Genomic DNA, 20132 nt, shown 5'->3' with positions numbered 1-20132 from the left:
ACTCTAAAAGTGGGAATAACAGTAGCACACACCTCCTGTGGCAGCTGCGGTGGTGCGCTGACGGGTTAACACGGATGCAGAAGTGCTTGGGCCAGGCCTGGCTCTCGAGTGCTTATTATGTGATCGTTGTTATTGTGTGTGTCCCCATTTTACAGACCAGGGCACTGAGGCACAGAGACACTTGGTCACTCAGGGAACACGTAGTAGTGTCATGACTGGTACCCAGGCCTGTCTGACCCAGAGCCCTTGCTCGTAAGAAATTACATGCCCAAGTCAGATGATCCTGGATTCGAGACCATGTTCTGGCTGTGGGACTCTAGCAGTTAATTTCCTTTCTCTGAGCCTCAGCTTTTCCACCTGCACAATGGGGTTAGTGATTGTCCCTGCCTCCTGGGGTGGTTGCGAGGATTAGACGAGTTCACACAGGTAAGGAGCCCAGGCCCCCTTGGCCCATGTGTGGCCCCAGTGCTCAGTTAACAAGAGTGACCGTGACCTCTCCTAACTCTGCTTCTCTGTGCCCGGCCCAGTGTGGACTCTTAATGCACCACATCCCACCCTCGGTATAGCCCGTGGAGGGAGGAACTTGATCCCTGTTTCAGAAAAGGCCTTGAGGCTCAGAGAGGGCAAGCCCCTTGCCTAAGGCCACAGAGCAGAACTGCGGGACTCAGAATAACACAAGGCAGATTCCCCGGCTCCAAGCTTGGCCTGGGGTTCCAGCTTGGGACTTCCATGACGACCCCTCGCTGAGGTAGACCCCTCCTCTCTCTGGGCCTCAGCCTGCAAGCTGGGGGCTGTCTTGGAAGACCCACAAGTCCTGTTCGGACTCCTGCAGAGTCAGGCAGCAGGAAGCTGTTCCCTCCTCCCCCTCCCCCCAGACTGGAGCCCGGCTCAGAGGCCCTGGAAGGTCACGGAGCTGGCGCCCCCGCAGTCCGGCAAAGGCCAGTGGGGTCTAGTTACTTGCTGGGGGTGGGGAGGGATATTGTCTGGGGGTCTTGATAGATGAACTGCCTTCCCCTGCCAGCAGGCAGAGGAGCATGCTGGGAACCCTGTCCCCAGGTCCCATTAAGCCCTAAGACTTAAATAACTGCTGACTGGTAACCTGGGGAAGGCTGTGCCTGCACTCCCCTTGCCGTCCTGGGTAATCAGGGCTCCGAGGATGGCACCCCAACTTGGAGGCAAGAGGTCTCCTTTTCCATTTCCAGGAGGGAGCAGGTGAAGCCCAGCTCTGAGTCACCACAGAGTGCCCCACTGGGGTTTCAGGCTTCTGGCCTCTGCAAGCCAAGGTTGAGGGGGGGCTATCGGGCACTCGGGCCCAAGGTCCCTCCACCCTCTGCCACCTTCTGCCAGCCCCAAAGAAGCGGGTGCTTAATTATCCGGTTACTCTATCCCCACTTGGCCAGGCAGCTAAGCCCAAACATCTGGCCCCTGGGCCCGTGGCCAGGATGGGCAGCCAGCCCCCACCAACGGCTGGTCCTGACGTTGGACACCTCCCACGGGACATCTGAGCCCAATCTTGTGCCTGCCAGCTTGCAACAAGCCCAGAACAGTAGCTACAGAGGCCTAGCAAGCTTGCCACAGAAAAAACGTTTGACAAAATTAACCCCCATTCATGGTTTACAAACACGTTCACAACACATACACACGCGCACGCGCACACACTTTGCTAAGTAGGAGCAGAGGGAAGCTCCTTAATCAGATAAAGGGTGGAAAGGAGGGCACTGATCTATTTCCCACGGGCAATGTGACCGACCATACAGAAAACCTCCAAGAGTCAAGTGGACCAGTGTTTAGCGTCAGTAAGAGTTTAGCTAGAATTCGAGAGCAGTACTGTAAAATCGTGTTCTCACAAAACCTTGCACCTCCAGGTGTGACCCATGGACCAGAAGCATCGGCCTCACCCAAGAGCCGGTTAGAAAAGCAGAATTTCTGGTGCCACCCCAGGCTTGCTGGATTGGAATCTGCATTTTAACAAGGTCAGGGGTCGGGGAGGTGGTGGGGAGGGGCGGGAGTGATGCATAGCTGCACAGGAGCAGAACTAAGAATGTCCACTGCAAAGGATGCCGTCTCTGAGCAGCCTTGTCAGGCCAGCCCCCTTCTGGGTCCCGGGTGAACTCTTCCCCACAAGCAGGCTGTGGTTTGGGTGCAGCGCCATGGGTCTGGTGCTCTGTGGTCAGTAGCCATACTGACGGTGCTTCGTGATTTTGGATGTTGTATTTTGCAGTTGATGATTCTGTATTTTGAAGTTGATGGGACAATGGAGCATGCTCTGGGTGCTTCCCCAATAGGTTCTGGCGGCCAGATTCCCGGCTGTCCACCCTCGGGCAGCCTCCACGACTCCTCACCCCCTTGAGGGTCAAGATTATCCTGGTGCCCAGGGAGTGTGACATTCAATAGCACATGGGGGTGGTGCAGGGAGGGAAAATTTTTTTTTTAACAAGAAATTCCAAGTTTGCATTTTGCACTGGACACCTACAAATTTTGTAACTGGTCCTGCTTGCACACTTGGGGTTCCCCCACAGAGGGGAGGTGGGTAGCCAGAACTTCCTTGGTGATCATGGGCCCAGGTACACTCTGAGGGGCTGAGCTGGCGGTACAGAACAAAGACTTCGGAATCAGGCGAGAGCTGGGTTTGAATCCAGACTCTGCCACTGTTTGTCTTGAGGATCTTTGGAGAGTAGGGGCCTCAACAGTGTCTTCTGTCCAATGGGGAGAGAAGTGTGCGGGTCCTGGTGGTGAGTAGGTCCTGCATGCAGTGCTATCAGAAAAAGGGCAGGGCTTTTCCCTTTTCCTTCTCTTTTTAATAGGAACTCAGATGCTCAGAGACGGGAAGGAACACAATCAGGGTCTCAGCATGAGAACCTCAGAAATGCCTGTGGGTTTTTTGTTTTGCTGTTGTTGTTTTTGTTTGGTTTGTTGGTTTTTTTATACACCCTCATGAAGATAAAATTGACATGCCATAAAATTCACCCTTTTTACACATACCATTCGATGATTTTTAATACCATCAGAGAATTCTGCAACACTCAGCAAATCTAATTTTAGAATGTTTCCATCACCATCACCACCCTCTAAAAGAAAACCTGTACTCATTAGCAGTCACTCCCCATTTCCCCGGGCAATCATTAATCTCTCTTCCTCCGTGGATTTGCCTGTTCTGGACATCTCACATAAATGGACTCCTACAGCAGATCGTCTTCTGCGGCTGGCCCCGCTTTGCATCGTGATTTTGAGGTTCATCCATAATGCAGCGCTTGTCAGTGAGTCCTTCCTTTTCGTGGCTAAGTAATACTCCACTGTCGGAAGAGACTGCATTTCTTTTGTCTCTTTGTCAGTGGACACTTGGGTCATTTCCACCTGTTGGCTATTGTGAATCATGTTGCCGTGGACATTTGGGTGGATGCATGGTTTTATTTCTCGTGGGCATATACCTAGGAGTGGAACTGCCAGGCCATACGGTAACTCCATGTTTAACATTTCAGTCCTCCAAAGCGGCTGCCCCACTTTTTATATCCCACCAGCCCTGGGAGAGGGCTCTGACCCCTCCACCTCCTCACCAGCACGTGTGACTCTCTGTCTTTCCATTATAGCCACTGCCTGGATCTGAAGGCATTTCAACTTTCCTTTTCTATCGTCACCATATAGGTGCCCCAATTCTGGTCTCCAACAAGGAGGGGACGGCCACTTCACCGGCACACAACCACACGCCCACACAGCTCTCACCTGCACTCACAGTCTCCCACACTCACTCCCACATGTACAACTACCCGCCCTTCCCAAACGTTGCTCGCACTCACACTGTCACACTCATGCCCTGCCACGTCCCCACCTGCAAAGAGTAACACACTCACACTCATCCTTGCTCTGTCACACGCACACCCATGCTCACACACATGTGCTTGTGCCCCTGCCCCGTCCCCTCAAGGCCCCGCCCGCAGGTCCTGAGGGCAGTGGGATACGCCTGCGGCTTCAGAGCGTGGACCTTGGACAGGAGCTGACTTGGGTTCGAATCCTCCCTCTGCCCCACCTGCTGTGTGAGCTCAGGCAGGCACCATGGCTGCTCTGTGCCCCCTGCATGCACCCTTGAAGTGGGAGCATCTTAGGGACCCCCTCCAGTGCCATCAGCAGGAGCCGCCTGCTGGGAGCTGCTTGTGGGATGAGCAGCTCCCCTGGTGCGGAGTATCACGATTAGTCCTGTGTGTCAGGTAATTAAGCAGCTAATACTTAATTAGCCCCGTTCGGGCCCTTTCTCCGGCCCTGTTGCTGGGGCCAGTCACTGAGTCATTATCACCTCCCAGTTAATCCCCAGCTGCTGCCACCAGTTAGCACCCTTTGTGGCCTCCCCCTGCCCTCATTCAGCTCTGCTCCTCTCTCACCCAGCTGCACCCCTGCCCCTGCCCCCTCCAGCTTTTTTGGGACACATTCTTGGCCTCGCTGCCTGGGCTATTTCAGATTCACGGATAAGGTAGCAGCAGGTCCTGCTCAGGCCCCCCCTACTGCACCCACCATCTCATTGTCTCCAATGACCCCCTACTCCAGGAAGCTCACCTGGATTGCCCAGGACAGGAGCCCATGTCTTCAATTCTCTGGACTGAACTTAGATTGAAAGGGTCCTTGAGGTCACTCCACACATGCTGCCACCCCTTCCTCCACTAGGCAACACCTTGTTGGTCACAGCAGGGGCCCTGGTGGCAGGGGTGATGCAGGGGCCAGGGACACACGATCCAGCCCTGAGTTGTAGCCTTTCTCTGGGCGGGTGGCCAAGGAGGGCACAGAGAGGAAGAGAGAGTGTTTGCAAACAGGGCTGCTGCCAAGAAGGGGCCAGGGCGAGAGGGGGGAAGGTGTGAAGGAGAGAGGGGCCCAGCTGGTGACTGGCAGCCACGCCTGTGGGACTTGTCATCCCAGCTACACACACACACACCACCCCCCATGCAGGTTCAAGGTCTCACAGGCACACAAACAGGGATCCGGTGTCTGCACAGAGTGAGATACACTCAGACTTCCATCCCCCACCACATACACCCAGTCACACAATTACATGAGCACACGGGGGCTCAGATGCCCGGGGACACTCAAAATGAACGCACTCCTGTCATTAACATTCAGTGAGACACGTTCGAGCCCTCACTGTCTCTCTCTCTGTCTCACACACACACCATTACTTGTACACACACATGGATTCAGACCCTCACAGACAAACAAATACATAGAAATACACACTCCAGTTCCCATCCACAACCAGCTGGACGCTTTCAAGCGTATCTGCAGAAATATGTGCAAACAGTGCCGACACAGCATGGACACTCGCCCCCAGGCACACTCACACACGCACACCCAGCCTGCATCTCCCACCATCACCCTGCGCACCACTTCTGCGTTCTTTCTGTCTCTGTGTGTGTCTCTCTCTGCCTGTCCCTTTCTGTCTCTGTTTCCCTTTCCCTCTCTCCTCCTCATCTCTGTCTCTCCTCCAGGACACGGTCTCCTGTGCACACGCACATACGCGCTGTCCTTCCAATGCCAGTCTGACAGACCAACAGCGTCGCAGGGACCTAAGTGCCAGATGGGCTTTATTTGCAGAGAGCGGCTCAGGCAAGAGAGATGAGACAGCAGTTATCAAGAGGGCCTGGACCCGGCACGTGGGAGGGGCAGAGGGGGTTAGGCAGGGAGCGAAACCCAGCAAGAGAGAGACCACCAGGGCAGAAAGACAGGCATACGCGGAGGGAGGCGGTGCAAACCCAGATGGGTCCGTTTATTGAGCAAGCATCTGTGGACCACCTACCCGGGGCGGGATGGGCCCTGCTCGGCGGGTCTGTCAGAGAGCAGGGCAGGCGGGGATCCCTGCCCTCCTGGAGCCCACCTTCCAGCAGGACACACAGAATAACCACGATGAGCAAATAAATCTATCGGACAACTAGAAGGGAAGGAGCGTCATAGGCAAAAGGGGAGTGGAGTGGATGGGGGGGCTGGGAGGGCAGGCTAGGCCCCTGCAGTGTCCCTTTGCCGGTGGGGAGGCTGGCCTCATGGAGGGAGGCTGGCAGGAGGTGGCGGATGAGCCAGTCACACCGCAGGCCAAGGGAATAGCAGGTGCTGTTCCAGGGGAGATGGAGAAGGCCGTGGACAGATCCGGGGTGCTCTCAGAGATCACACATATGGCCAGGCATGGGGAATCAGAACAGGGGACGTGATGAGGCAGAGACGGACAGACAGCAGAGCAGCCAAGAGCCACCCCGAATGCTGAGGAGACTCCGGATGGGGTCCCTGCTTCCCTTCCCAAGTCTCCCCGGAAGGGCTGGGCCCCAGCCTCCCTCATTCTGTGTCTCCCTTGTACACCTCCTCTGTTTCCCCCTCCCGCTGCCTCCAGGGTTGCCCAAGGTAGCCCCGGACAGAGCTCACGGGGCTCCTCCTTCGGGGGTGTGGGTCCAGCAGCCCCCATAGGAGAGTGTCTGCCACGGGCGTCAGGCCAAACCAGGGCTGGGGACGGTCCTGGGGTTGGCCCGAGGCCTGCCAGATGACAAAGTCCTCATAGAAGGGGTCAGCCTCGGCCAGGGGCTGGTCCCAGGGGAAGTAGCCAGTGAGGAGGCAGAACAGCAGGACCCCCAGTGCCCACGCGTCCAGGGCAGGCTGGATGGGCAGGCCCTCCGGGAGGGGCGGGGGGCCGCAGAGCTCGGGCGCCGTGTAGGGGATGGGCGGCCCGGCCAGGCGGAGCAGGGTCCCGCGGGGCCGCGTGTGGCCGAAGTCGGTCAGCTTGACCCGCCGGCAGGCCGGGTCGCACACCAGCACGTTCTCCGGCTTGAGGTCCCGGTACACCAGGCCGAGGGAGTGGATGTGCTCCAGGGCCGAGGCCAGCTGGACCGCGCAGCGCTGGGCCGCGGGCTGCGGGAGGCCCACCTGCGGGGCACGGGCGTCAGCGCCCACCGCACCTCCCCGGCCAGCCAGAAGGGAACGGGCTGGCGGAGCTTGTCCTCGGCCCCAGGGAGCAGCCCAGGGGAAAGGGGGATGGCTGGTGAGGCCTGAGAGTCCTGGGGCCCTGTGTGAGCCCGAGAGGGCCGCTGAAGCTGGGCAGGGCACGGTGTTGATTCCGTGGTGGTGAACCCCACAAGAGCCGTGCGCCCCGCGCGTCACTGTGCAGTGCGCGTGATCCCTGAGGCCCAGGTTGGCGGGACGTTTGAGTGGGACCCCCTGAGGCTCTGGGAGGCCGACCCACCTTGGGCTGGATGAAGGCGATGAGGTCCCCGTGCAGGACAGGCTCGGTCAGGAAGCTGTAGGAGTCGGCTGACTCGACGCCAATGCCGTAGGCCGCCACGATGGCCGGATGGGGGCCCAGGGAGAGGCCCACACAGAACTCGTACAGGAAGCCGCGCAGGGAAGTGGAGGCCTTGGGGAGCTGCTTCAGGGCCAGGGTTGTGCCTGGAGACACAGGGACAGGTGTGGGGGAGTGTGGGAGAGCCCTGCTGCCCCTCAGCCTGGACCCTCTCCAACAGGCCATCTCTACCTCCTCCAAATCCTGACCCCCACCAAGCCCACCCTAAAATAGCATGGCCACCCAAACATACCAATGGTAGTAATAATAATATTAATAATAGCATTGAGTGAGTTCCTACCCTGCTGTCTTGGAACAGGTGGAGGAGGACCACGAAAACTGAACTACAACTCCCCATGAACTTGTTGGGCCCCTCGTTCTGGCAAACCCATGCCAAAAAGCCCTGCTCGAGGCGACTGGGGAAAAGACACCGTGCACTGGGTATGAGACCCCACGAAGGAATTATTATGAATTTTGCCACCTGCAGAAATGACTTCCTAGAATGGAAGCTCCCAGAAGGCAGAAACTCTGGTTTCTTCAATTTTTTTTTCTTTTCCATTATGGTCCTTAAAAAGCTAAAAATAGAGTTACCATAGGATCCTGCAATCCCACTCCTGGGCATACATCCAAAAAGACAAAAACTCTACTTTGAAAAGACACATGCACCCCAACACTCATAGCGGCACTATTTACAATAGCTAAGATGAGGAAACAACCTAAGTGTCTATTGACAGATGACTAGATAAAGAAGTTGTGGTATATTTATGCAATGGAATACTACTCAGCCATAAAAAAGAATAAAATAATACCATTTGCAGCAACACGGATGGATGGACCTAAAGATGATCATACAAAGTGAAGTCAGTCAGACAGAGATAAATATATGGTTTCTTCAATTTTTGAATCACCAGCTGCCAGGAGCCCAGGCTTCCCACTAAGAGGCTGTGTGTGATGGAGGAAGGTGGTCTCTGTGCCTGAAATGCTAGCCATCCCCAGCTGGGTGCAGCAGGGCCTCCTCTGTGCATCGAGAGCACCCTGAGTTCCTGCCACTGTGGCACCTGCCACCAGCTATTTTGTCATCTGTTCTCCCCCCATGCCATGAGCCTCTCGGAGCGCTCTGTCTTCATGCCCCAGTGCTGCCAGGGAGGGCATCTAGGAGGCCTCAAGGTGCACATTAAATGAAGCGCAGGTGGACGAAGCCTCCCAGCAAAAGCTGTTCCCTGTTACACGCGTGCCTCCAGGCTCTCTGACGCCCCAGCTCTGCGTCTCTCCTTGCATCCTTCTCTGTTATGGGCTGACTTGGGTCCACCACCAGCAGCCCTACCCCCGCCCCCTGCAAAACTCACACGTCAAAGTTCTAACCCCCCGGGGCTCACAGACTAGGGCTGTGTTTGGAGATCGGATCTTGAAAGAGGTGAAAGGAAATCATTGAGGTGGACCTTCGTCCAGTAGGCCTGGTGTTCTTATAAGAAGAGGAAATTTGGACACAGACATGCACCCAGGGAAGACCACACGAGGACACAGGGAGAAGGTGGCCATCCATAAGCCAAGGAGAGAGGCCTCAGGAGAAGCCAGCCCTGCCAGCACCTTGATCTCGGACTCCCAGCCTCCAGAACGGTGAGCCCAGTCTGCGCTACTTTGTTATAATAGCCTTAGGAAACGTACGGCCTCTCCTCCTGCAGGCTGAGAGCTCCCCGAGGGCGGGGCTGACCTCCCTGGGTGTCCCGCCCACCCCAACCCCAGACAGGGCTTAACCCTCCAGTCTCCTTGGAAGATATTGACCAGATTGGGGTCGGGGGAGCATGCCTTGCCCACCCACTGGGTGCTAGCCTTGCTGAGAGCCTGGCAGACAGCATGGCTCTGAGTCTTCCCCACAGTGACCACTAAGCCAGCCACACGTGAGGGCCATGGTGGGGGCTCTATCTTCCTCCCCGTTGTCGCCAACAACTCGAGCCAGTGACATCTCCTGGAGAGTCACAGTTCTTTCAGAGAAGGAATCTTCACCCACTTTCTCAAAGGAGGAGGCTGAGGTTCAGAGAGGGTAGGGGGGTTACCAAGGACACACAGCCTGGAAGGGGCAGAGACAAGACTTGATTCAGGTTTACAGACACCCCAGCCTTGGCTGGCTTCTGCCTGGGCTCACGCTCCTGCCCCCCAGCTCTGTCTCCAGGCCCTGGTACCTTTCTGACGGTGAGTGACCAGCAGGACCTGGCCGAAGCGGCCCTGGCCCAAGGGACGCACTTGCTGGTAGAGCTCATCCACCTCGGCTTGGACCAGGGTCTGGGCGCTCAGGGCCATCGTGTCCTCCAGCACCAGGGCCGCCTTCTGGCCCTGACGCAGCTCCTCTGCCGTGAGGCTCCCCAGGTCCTCATCAGCTCTGTTCTCTGCAGACCCCATCGCCAACTGTTCCTCATTTGAATGTTTGCCAGGCATCTCTGCAAGGGCAGAGGAGAGAGGGTGACCAGGACTCAGGTCCTGCCAGACCAGGGGTCAAGGGAGACCAGGAGGAGGCCTGGACCCCTGGGTCTGAGGGAGGGGGATGGAGGATCATTGGCACAGGCCACTCTGACTCAGTTTCTCTCTTTACTAGAGGCGTCTGTGGAGCAAGGAGACCAGTCCCTGGTTGGGGTGAGGTCAGGCTCGAGGCCACAGATGTCCCTCACCCCGCCCCCACATCCCTGCGCCATCTGATGGCCTGAGGATGAAAGATGAACCAGATAACTCGAGACACCCCCCCACCTTGTTTCCAAAGCAAACAGACTTGGGCCCTGGGGATGGATGAGCAGCCTCAGTCTCCTAAGAGGAAACAGGTGCCCTCTGCCTGCAGGGAGAGCGGGCTGCACTCACCAGGGCCCAGGGCATGCCTGGGCCCTGGAGGGGAGCAAGTGCTTGGGACCCATCCCCAAGCCCTTAAAAGGCCTGGGGTCCAACTCTCACAACCCAGCCCTTTTGCCTCAGACCTAGGATTCCGGGACCCCAGCCCCTCCTCCCTCAGACGCAGGAGTTTGGGCCCTCAGCTCCTCCGCCCTCAGACCCCCGAGGCCTGACATCCAGCTGACCCCTCTGCTGGGACTTCATACAACTCACACGTTGTGAGACCCCCAGACCTTGTGTCCCTAACTCAGCCCCTCTGCAGTGTCGAGGTCTGCAGACGAGCCCCTGAGGGACCCAGGACTCTGACCACCTGCCTGGCTTCACTCTCAGGTGCTGCCTACCTCAGGCCATTTGACCCTTGCCTCCTCCTGACCCGCTCTCCAACCTCCAGACCTCACCTTCTCCAAAGCTTGCCTGACCCTTCGGCTGCCCGCTGTGGTCAGTGCCCAGTACTAAGAGCCCATGCCAGCAGAGGCCTGCCCTGGAGCAAGACCCCGCCCCCACCTAGGGGGTCGTAGCCCCGCCCCAGGCCTCGCCCCTTCCACCTCACCCGGGGGAGAGCGACATCGTGTGTTATCTCCCAGAACTGGCTGTGGCCAGACAGATGTCCCAACCAGGAAATCAGACCCTCTTCCCTCACACCCAGGGGCCCAGGCCCCCAGGTCCTCCTCTCTCAGACCCAGGGTCCAGACCCCCATTCGCTCCCTCAGACCTAGGACAGGAGTCCAGGCCCCCAGCCCCTTCTCCTCCAGACCCAGGGGTCCAGATCCCCAGCCCCTCCTCCCCCAGACCCAGGGGTCCAGATTCCCAGCCCTTCCTCCCTCAGACCCAGGGGTCCAGACCCCCAGCCCCTCCTCCCTCAGACCCAGGGGTCCAGATCCCCAGCCCCTCCTCCCTCAGACCCAGGAGACCAGACCCTCTGTAGGGGATGAAATCATTTCCCTAGCTTGCCCCTGCCTTGACCCCACCCAGCTGCCCCATCAATGCCCCATTGACAGGTCAGACACAAGTGTTTGGTGAGGGGTGTCCAGGGGCAGAGACACTGGGGTCCTGTTTGGGGAAAGGATGAGACAACAGGATTCCAGAGCGATGCAGTGAGCGATGACCTCAGACTTGGGGGGGCAGAGAAGCAGGTGGTGCAGCAACTGGGAAGTGAGGGGCCTCAGGGGAGGGGGCAAAGGGAGGGGAGTCCACGTTCCGAGTCTGCAGACTTCAAAGTGGGTGGTGGGAGCAGGCAGGGACTCCCAGGGCTGAGGGAGGAGATGGGGGACCTGGAGGGCCGCACTCACCCCCCAGGTTTATAGCTAGATGACCGGTATGAATTCAGTTCTTTTTAAATCAACTTTTTATTTCAGAATCATTTTTTGATTTACAGAACAGCTGCGTTGGGCTCCCATGTCCCCTCACCCACTCCCCACCAGGTTAATACCTCCCACAGCCACCGGTGCCTTTGTCCAAATGGAGACATTAACTGTCAAACCTAGTTCTGGTAAGATGTGGAGGAAGCAGGTCCCGGTAACTGACCCTGTGCTGGGTGCTGGGGACACGGCCCCTGACCCACGTGGCCCTGCCCTGCAGGAGGAAGCCTCACAGGCCAGGGGTCTGTGTGCTGTGACGGGGGAGGCGTAGGGCCAGCCCGGGTCACCTGGACATCCCTGCACACCAGCCGTGGCCCTCACATGCACGGTGTGCATGCTCTCAGGGAGCTGGACAGGAAGCTCGCCATGTGGGAGCAGGACCCGAAGGGAGGAATGAAGAAGCCCAGGTCCCTCCTGGACAGCCTGAGGGGGAGAGGGAAAGGTGGAGACGCAGATCACTGGGCTACAAGCTCCAGGCAAGCCGGAGAGGCCCCGGGCCGGGGCCTGGTGTCTGGAGGCCTGGAGTTGGGAAGAAGGCATCCTAGGGGAGAACATGGGACGTGTGAATGTCTGCAGGAGCGTGCGTGTGTGCACGTGAGCACTGAGCGTGTGGAGATTTAGGTCTAGAAAGGATGAGTGGCTCCCTCAACGCCGCCCGGAGCCCAGGGCAGTGGGAGAGGTAGGGGGCGAGGTCTCCGTCTCGGTGCCACGGACCGTGGGGGTCGCCTGAAGTCTCAGAGGAGAGGGGTGACTGCATCGGAGCTCCGTGAAAAGCACCCAGCATGTCCCCACAGTGCAGAAGTGTGTCTGTGGGGGAAACGGCACCTTCCTTCAAGAGGACACATTCAGGACAGAAGAGGAAGGGTCCTTGAGGGAGGAGGGGGCTAGAACCCCTGGGTCTGAGGGAGGAGGAGATGGGGTCTGGAGTCCTGAGTCTGAGGGACGGGGTACCGGGGATCCCGGATTCCCAACTCCTCAGCTGGGAGGCATTTTGCAACCAAGTCCAGCCTTCATTTGGGAGAGGTGCAATGTGTTCTGTCTCTGTCCTCCCGGGAGCAGCTGTCTCTCCATCCAGGTGGCCATGGGGGCTGGGGGAAGGGCCTTTGGCCCCGGCTCCGGCCACCTGTCCCCATCACCTGGTCAGGGCTCTCCCCCATCTGTCCCCATCCTCCCACCACTTTTGTTGCCATCCTCCTCCTCTGACCACTCTTCCAGGCTTGCTCCCCTCTCTTCCTCCTCCTCCACATCCTCACTGGACATCCTCCCCAGGCCCCTAGCTCTCTCTTTGTTCCCCGTTAACCCCCAGTCATCCCCCAGGAAATCCAGGACAGTCAGTGGGGGACTTCTAGTCTCAGGATCCAGGTCCAGAAGCCCCTGGAGCAATGCCAGAGCTGGGGGCGCAAACTGGTCCCAAGGGGGGGGTGGTTGAGGTGGCTGGGGCTTGGTGGTCATCCAGCCAGCAAAGGCCTCGAACTCAGGGTCAGGGGCCAGCGCCACATCCCATGGGAAGCAGGCAGTGGCGGCGCAGAAGAGAAGCACCCCCAAGCCCCAGGAGTCCACTGCTGGTCGCAGGGGAAGGGTGTCAGGTGGCAGCAGGAGGCAGAGCTCAGGTGGGGCGGAGGGCAGTGGCCCTGGGGGGGCAGGGGTTGGACTGCCCTCAGGCCGGGTCAGACCCAGGTCACCCAGGGCCACACGGCTGCAGACTGGGTCAAAGACCAGCACGTTGTCTGGCTTGACATCTGCGTGGACCAGCCCCCGGCCGTGGAGGAAGTCCAGGGCTCCAGCTAGCTGGGCCACCACCCGCTTTACCAGCAGTTCTGGGAGGGCCTGGGGTCAAGGAGAGAGGATGAAGGTCAAACTGCCTTGGTTCCTTCTATGTTTTGTTTCTTGAGGTTCAAGAATCCAGAATTCCAGACCAGAGATCTCTAGGGTCCCCACAACATCCCCCCGGGACCTTCTCCAGATCGTCCTCAACCACAACCCGCCCCCACACCTGTGCTCCTGCAGGCCGGTGCCCAATGTTTTCCTCACAGGAGCCCACATCTCACTGGGCTACCAGAAGCTCCTTAAAAGCTCATCAGACTTTCTCCCAGCACTCAGATCCACTCCTTATATTTCTTATCTCCTCTAAACTGACCACTCAGATCGTCAGTGAGAACCCAAACCCCACACTTAACCCTGATCTTTGTCCTGTACCAATACAGACCCCATCTCTAACTCAGGCCTGGTTTTAAAGTCCCGCAGTTTACTTCATCAGCTGATTGATAGGTCTATCCATCTAACTAGCCAGGCAGCCAGACAGCAATCCATCCATCAAAGCCGTCATCCAGCCAGCAGCCTCGACAGCAGTGTTTCTACTCAGTATCCATTCAACCAGCCAGTCAGCAATTCAATAATTTATCCAGTTATTTAGTATCCAACATCCATCCATTCATCCCTCCTTCCTTCAATCCATCCACACATCCATCCAAAATCCATCTGTCCACCAATCTTTCTGTGTATTCACCCATCCATGCATCCATGCATCTACCCATCCACCAATCTTTCCATATATTCACCCACCCATCCATCCATCTACCCAACTATCCATTCATCCACCCATCCATCCATCCACTCGTCCATCCATCCATCCCATCCATCCATCCATCCCACTCTCTCCTTCCTTCTCTCTCCCTCCTTCGTTCCTTCTGTTTATCCTCAACCCTATCTCAAATCCAAAGTCTATTCCTAAAGATGGACTCACCATAAATTCAAACTCAGCTATCTCCAGAATATCCAGGATTCAGTCCTGGTGGTCTTTCTAGAGAGAACTCAATCTCTACACACATCTTCAATCATTCCTACTTCGTGCTGCAGCCCCGTCCACACTCTCCTCCACACCCCTTACCAATCTGTAATCAGCCCTAAACTCGACTCACCCACCTGCCCACACCTGCTCCCAGTCCCAATACCAATGGAAGTGCATCTCTTTCTCCATCCCCACGCCCTCCATCAGACCTGATCCATCAACCCCAGCCCCAGCTCCCTGCCCAGGCAAGCTCATGTCTGGATGGTTGGATGGATTAGGGTTAGGGTTAGCCATGGAATTGCATTGAGAATTAGAAATAAGGAGGTTGTTTGGGGGCTTAGGGAGGAGCTGGGTTGGGCACTGCTTTGGGGGGTCAGGGTTGGAGACAGGTTTGGGGTGAGGGGCACAGTCAGATCTGGGGTGAGCAGTCCCAGCCTGCATCCCCTGCCTGTCTCACCCGTTCCTGCAGCATCCCGCTGAGATCCCCACAGGGTGCATACTCCTGGGCGAAGGCAAAGTGTCGGGGTGTCTCCAGGGGGCCCGGCAGGGTCTGGAGCAGGCCTGGATGAGATGACACACAGCGGCCTACGCAGAACTCTCTCAGGAAGGTGGTTCTCAGGACCGAGTCCCGAGGTAGGAGCTTCAGAGCTACAGCCGGACCTGCTAGGGAGGTGGGGGCGGAAGACTTCAGGGTGCTCTGATCTTGCTGTGGGGCCTTTAGCAAGTCACTTAACCTCTCTGAGCCCCAGATGTCTCATGCATGATACAAGAAGGGCAGGGTATATTGTCTGACCTCTCTGTGCCTCCTGTTTCTCCGTCTGTAAAGTGCGGGTTGGAGGGGACCTTCCCTGAGGACTCTTCCTGCTCTGACTCAGGCTGCTGGGTGGTCTCGCACAACTGCCTTACCCTCTCTGGACCTCAGTTTCCTCTCGCCTAAAGTAGGGGACGTGGCGACTTGAGTTTCAATCCAAGCTGTGCTTCTGCCTTGCTGTGTGACCTCAGGCAAGTCTCTCGCCCTCTCTGGGTGACCTCTGTTTTATGGAATATCACTGAACTCTTAACTGTCTGACAGCCCCATCAGGGGTCCTTGCCAGCTATCCGCAAGGACGCTCCCTGTCTCAGTGGCTTCCTAGAACCCTATTAGGAGGACGTCCTGGAGCCTTTCCTTTGGTGGCCAAACTCACCCCCTTGGCGATGCCGGGCAAGGAGCACGCGGCCATAGGAGCCGGAGCCGAGTTTTCGGATGAGGCGATACTGAACACGCAGATTCCTCACTGGGGTCACCCTGGTGGCCGTCAGCTCCACGAGCCGTTGGAGGGCCGTGGCTGTGTCCTCCTGTAGGAGAGGGACAGAAGTGGGGAGGGGGTGAGTCCAGGGCCCACTGAGAGCAGTGGGGAAATTGGAGGCCTGGCCCAGGGCTGATGTGGGGAGCTGGGGGACGGGGTCACTGTCCCCAGAGAGGAGGATGAGTCACAATGACTCACCCAGCCTCAGGCCACCTGTTTTTGTGTCCTGGCGGGGTTATGGGTGATTGTCTCAGTGACCCTGCCCATTGCCATCTGTTGGAGCCACCAGAAGCCCCCAGCCCCAATTGGGGCTGCCTCCTCAGCCCGCACAGCCCCCCGGTGCACTGTCTCTCTCTCCACCCTCCCCTCTTCCTGTGTTTCCCGCTCTTTGCTTCTGAGTACATTTCTCCGGGGGCCTCGGTCTGGCTGTGTCTCCTTGGGTTTGCCTTATTCTGGGTCTTTGATGTTTCTGTTTCCCTGTCTCTTCCCTTTCTTTCTGTGTGTCTCTCTGTGTCTGCCCCCGGCCTTCTCCATCTCTGTCTCTGGCTCCATTTACCTGCATCTCTGTCTCTGACTCTGTCTCAGTCTCTCCCTCCCTTGTCTCCCATCTCTCACCTCCGGGTCCCCATCCTCGTGGTTCTTGGGGTCCCTGAGCTCCATCTCGGGGTCACCTGGTGTCAGCTGGCTCTCAGGTAAGTGCCCCTTACCTGAGCCCCACTGCAACCAGCCCACTGAGCCCCACTGCCCGCCTTGGCAGAGCCCAGGCCGAGGAGCTCATCCAAGAGGGTCTGCCTCTGCCTCCCTCTGTGTCTGTCTAAGTCCAGAGGTTTCCCTGACTGTCTCTCCTCTCTCTCCACACCCTCCCTGTCCCTGTCTTGCTATTGTTCTGGCTCCTGGGTCTCCAGGGTGAGTCTCCCTGTGCTGTCTCTTGGTCCCTGGCCCCTCGCCCTTGTCCCCACGCTCTTCCCGCTGTGGCTGCTGTCTGCCTGTTTGTCGTTCAGGATGTCCGGGCTCTGTCCCCCTCTCTGGCCTCCTCTCCCCAGTGTTTCTCGGTCTCCCTCCTCCCGTCTTTGTTTCTGACTCTCTCTCAGAGCCTTTTGTCCCTCCCTTTCTCTGGGCCCGGGACAGGGGTGTGTGTGACAGCTCAGAGACATCCTGTCCCCCTCACCCCTCCCTCACCCCCTCTGACCCGCTGCCCCCCTCCCTCCCCCTTCCAAACTTAGACCAGCTTGGACTCTGGGCTCTGGTCCCAGGACAGAGGGGACAAAATATATCATGAACCCCCAAGAGCCGGGCCTGAGAGCCACAGGAAAAGGGGAGACTGGCCCCTTCACACACCTTACCTGGGATGGAGACCCAGAACTTTCTGCTTCCACCTTCCTCCATGGGCCCGGAGTGCTGGCCTCCAGGAACCAGGGAGACCATTCCCAGAGCTCCTTAATACTGAGTCTCCACCCCCAGCCCCTCCTCCCTCAGACCAGGGGTCCAGCCCCCAGCCCCTCCTCCCTCAGACCCAGGAGCCCTTAATAGCCATGAGACACTGGGGGAGAAGGCTTCTTTCGTGTACTCAGCACAGCTCTGAGCCCAGCTCTCTGCTGAGGCCTTCACGCTGGCTCTTCCCAGCCACCCAGAAGCATGGGGATTTATCCCCAGTTTACAGAGCAGGAAACTGAGGCTCTGCAAGGCTGCGATCAGCTTACACGAGGTCAGAGGGGAGGAGGTGTCGGGGGATCTGGGCCAGGTCTGTGTGACTCAGCGGGACGCCTGCCGCACCAGGTTCCCACTACTACTACAAACTGCTATTAATAAAAACACGGCTAGAACAGTGACCGGGCCTCTGGAAGGATCCCCAGGAAACTGGCTCCTCTGTTGGCCCTGGGGAGCTGGGCAGGGCTGGGGTGGGCAGAGGGAGATTTTCCTTTGCTCTTGGGCTTTCTGAGGTTTGTGCAAAGTTGCAAGCACAGATTGGAGGGGAAAAGCCCCAGTGAGCGCCTCCAGCCCAAAGCCAGGCTTCACGAATGTTATTTTTTGCATATCGCTTTCTCTTTTCTTTTGGGGGAACGGGGTATTTTAAAGTAAATTACAGCCCCCACAAATCTTTGGGGTGAAACGATACGCTGCGTGGTGTTTGGTTTCACATACGCCAGCGGGAGAGCATCATGCCCGCGTGAGGGCGGGGCGCCTTGCGGCCACAGCGCGTGTTGCTGCGGACGAGGAGGTTCATTTTGCTCTTTCTCTTTGATTCTGCTGGAAATTTTCCCTCATAAAAAGCTAAAAGTGGCCCAATAAACGACAGACATTGTGACAAATTGTGCCCCAACACTCAAGGTCACGTCTCTATCAAAGTAAGGAAAATTTCCAGCTCAACCACAAAACGTTCATCAGTCACATCAAACGGCGCTAAAGGTTATCCCTTAAAATGAGGTAACACCCAGTTCTTGCTCTGCGTCCCGCATTTGCCCAGATGAGTCTTCTGTTGCTGCTTTAGTTGAGTCAGTAATCCATGTCAACACACGGCTTTTGGGGAACTTTTAATTCACATTATTTGAATTTCCCCCACAGCATGCGTTACCTATTCAGAAACTAAAACTAAAATGAGCTAATGCAATGATGCTTATCAGGTGTAAGGCCCTGGTTTGCTCTCTCTCCCTTTTTAATTAATTCAAGGCTTTGTGGAGTCCTTCCTACAAGGCTTGGGCAAGCCAAATGATGGCTCCCAATTTCCTAAGGGAGAAACTGAGGCCTGGAGAAGCAGAGGCACTGGTCACCAGCCAGCGAGAGGCAGAGCCAGGGTCCCCGAGGCTCTGGGGACCCCAGGCTGCCCCCTTACCTCCCCACCCAGTGCAGGCTGGAGCTGATCCTTCTTGTGGGGCCTGAGGCTGCTGTGCATGTGCAGGGTCCCCCAGGAGGAGGGTGAGAGGGGATGCTGTGGGCCTCCAGCCCTCCCCAGTCGTCCCCCCCACCTCCAGGCTCACTGATGATCCGGGGAGCTTTGCACCTCCCCATTTAGCAACATTGCCCTGCGGGGTCACCCAGAGTGACCTGGAGAGGCAGGTGTGGTAGGAGGGCCGGGGGGAGGCTCAGGCCCTGGCCCGGGGTGCACACACCCCTGGTTAAAGCTGGCCTTCCGCCTCCCCATCATGTCTCCTGCTCTCCAGCCTCCAAGAGCTCCTCCTGTGACCTTCTGCCTCTGTCCCCCTGGCCAAGCGAGTGCTCCCTGACAAGTGTCCAGCTGCCTCTGAGCCTCAGTTTCCTCATTATGAAATGGGACTAACTACAGGACCTACCCAGAGTGTTATTCTTAAACATTTCTCATGTGTAATATATTACATATTTACAATATATAATTATTATATCAATACAATAATAAATACACTCCACATTACCTTACATATAACTATATGATATATTATATATGCTATGTATTACAGATAGTATATCTCTTACACGCTATTTATGGATTTTATATGTTTTTCCAAATAAAATAATACTAAAAGATCACATAAAGAATTAACTTGCACTTCAAAGGTTGTGTAGTTGATAACTTAACTCACCTGTTCTCCCACCCCATTGTTGGGCCGAAAAAGAGATGCAAAGAAAAAGAAAAGAAAAAGCTGTAACATTACATCAAAACGTTTTGTCTGGAAAGAGTAGGGTTATAAGCCAGTCAGTCAAATCTCAATGCTTAGTGGTATCACGGTGCATCGTGATGAAAACTGGGCTCCCTCCACTTGTGTGTTCACAGTATTGTACCTGGAAGGCGGGGGGCTTTGTTCATCCATACATTGAATAAATACTGTTAAATAAAAGAATGGATGAAAACACTAAATGTAGCACCTAAAAGAGAATGATTGCTTAACTATCATTATTATTAACAAATACACTCATGGCAGTTGGAACAGACCAGACACTCTGCTGGGGGCTTTATACAACCATTCAGGATCTCACCAAACCCTTGTGATCTATCTATGATAATAGTTCTATTATTTTTCAAGGCACAGACAGGCCACACGTGCTGTCTCACACAGCAGCATAAAACTTCGCTATGGTTTGTCATGCAAAAGAATATTTCACTGAAAAAGAACCTGAAAACAAATATATGTATATATATGCATGACTGGGACATTGTGCTGGACACTAGAAACTGACACATTGTAACTGACAGTACTTAAATTAAAAAAATAATAATTCATCATCTTGTTAAAAAACAAAATAACAATGAAAAAGAGACTATTTCAGGCACACCCCCCACCAAATATCCCAAATAACCATCCTGAGTGCCTACACATCCAGCCGAAAATATAAAACTTTTAAAATATAATTGGAATCCTCTGTGTACTTACCCTTCTCCAAATCCTTCCCTTCCCTCCCAGAAGTAACCACTATCCCCAACTGAGGTGTTTGTTATTCCTCCTGTTAAAACAATACTTTTGTTACATATGTATCAATCTGTAACTGCCATAGAGTATCGCCTTGCATGTGTTTAAAGTTGTATAAATAGCAGCATGTCCCTGACCTCTAGCTCTGCC

At 56.1% G+C, this 20132-nt stretch overlaps 1 protein-coding gene across 3 annotated transcripts; it reads right to left on the bottom strand.

Moving 5' to 3' along the window:
* Nucleotides 1-5546: 5546 nt before the first annotated feature.
* On the bottom strand, nt 5547-19123 carry SBK2 (SH3 domain binding kinase family member 2). Of its 3 annotated transcripts, none has more exons than XM_074369186.1 (7): nt 16947-19123; nt 15502-15652; nt 14775-14980; nt 9478-9732; nt 8107-8133; nt 7202-7404; nt 5547-6885 (listed from the first exon to the last, which is right to left on the bottom strand). In XM_074369186.1, the coding sequence occupies exons 1-7, from the start codon at nt 17026-17028 to the stop codon at nt 6304-6306; spliced, it is 1506 nt and encodes a 501-aa protein (XP_074225287.1). In that variant the 5' UTR covers nt 17029-19123; the 3' UTR covers nt 5547-6303. The 3 variants fall into 3 exon arrangements, with proteins under 3 accessions (XP_074225287.1, XP_074225288.1, XP_074225289.1); XM_074369187.1 differs by having other exon boundaries at nt 14775-14977; XM_074369188.1 differs by lacking the exon at nt 8107-8133 and having other exon boundaries at nt 16947-19109.
* Between the last annotated feature and the right edge of the window lie 1009 nt (nt 19124-20132).

The sequence above is a fragment of the Camelus bactrianus genome, chromosome 9 (genome assembly GCF_048773025.1).
Source record: "Camelus bactrianus isolate YW-2024 breed Bactrian camel chromosome 9, ASM4877302v1, whole genome shotgun sequence".
Classification (NCBI taxonomy): domain Eukaryota; kingdom Metazoa; phylum Chordata; class Mammalia; order Artiodactyla; family Camelidae; genus Camelus; species Camelus bactrianus.
This window is presented reverse-complemented; position numbering and strand designations above follow the sequence as displayed.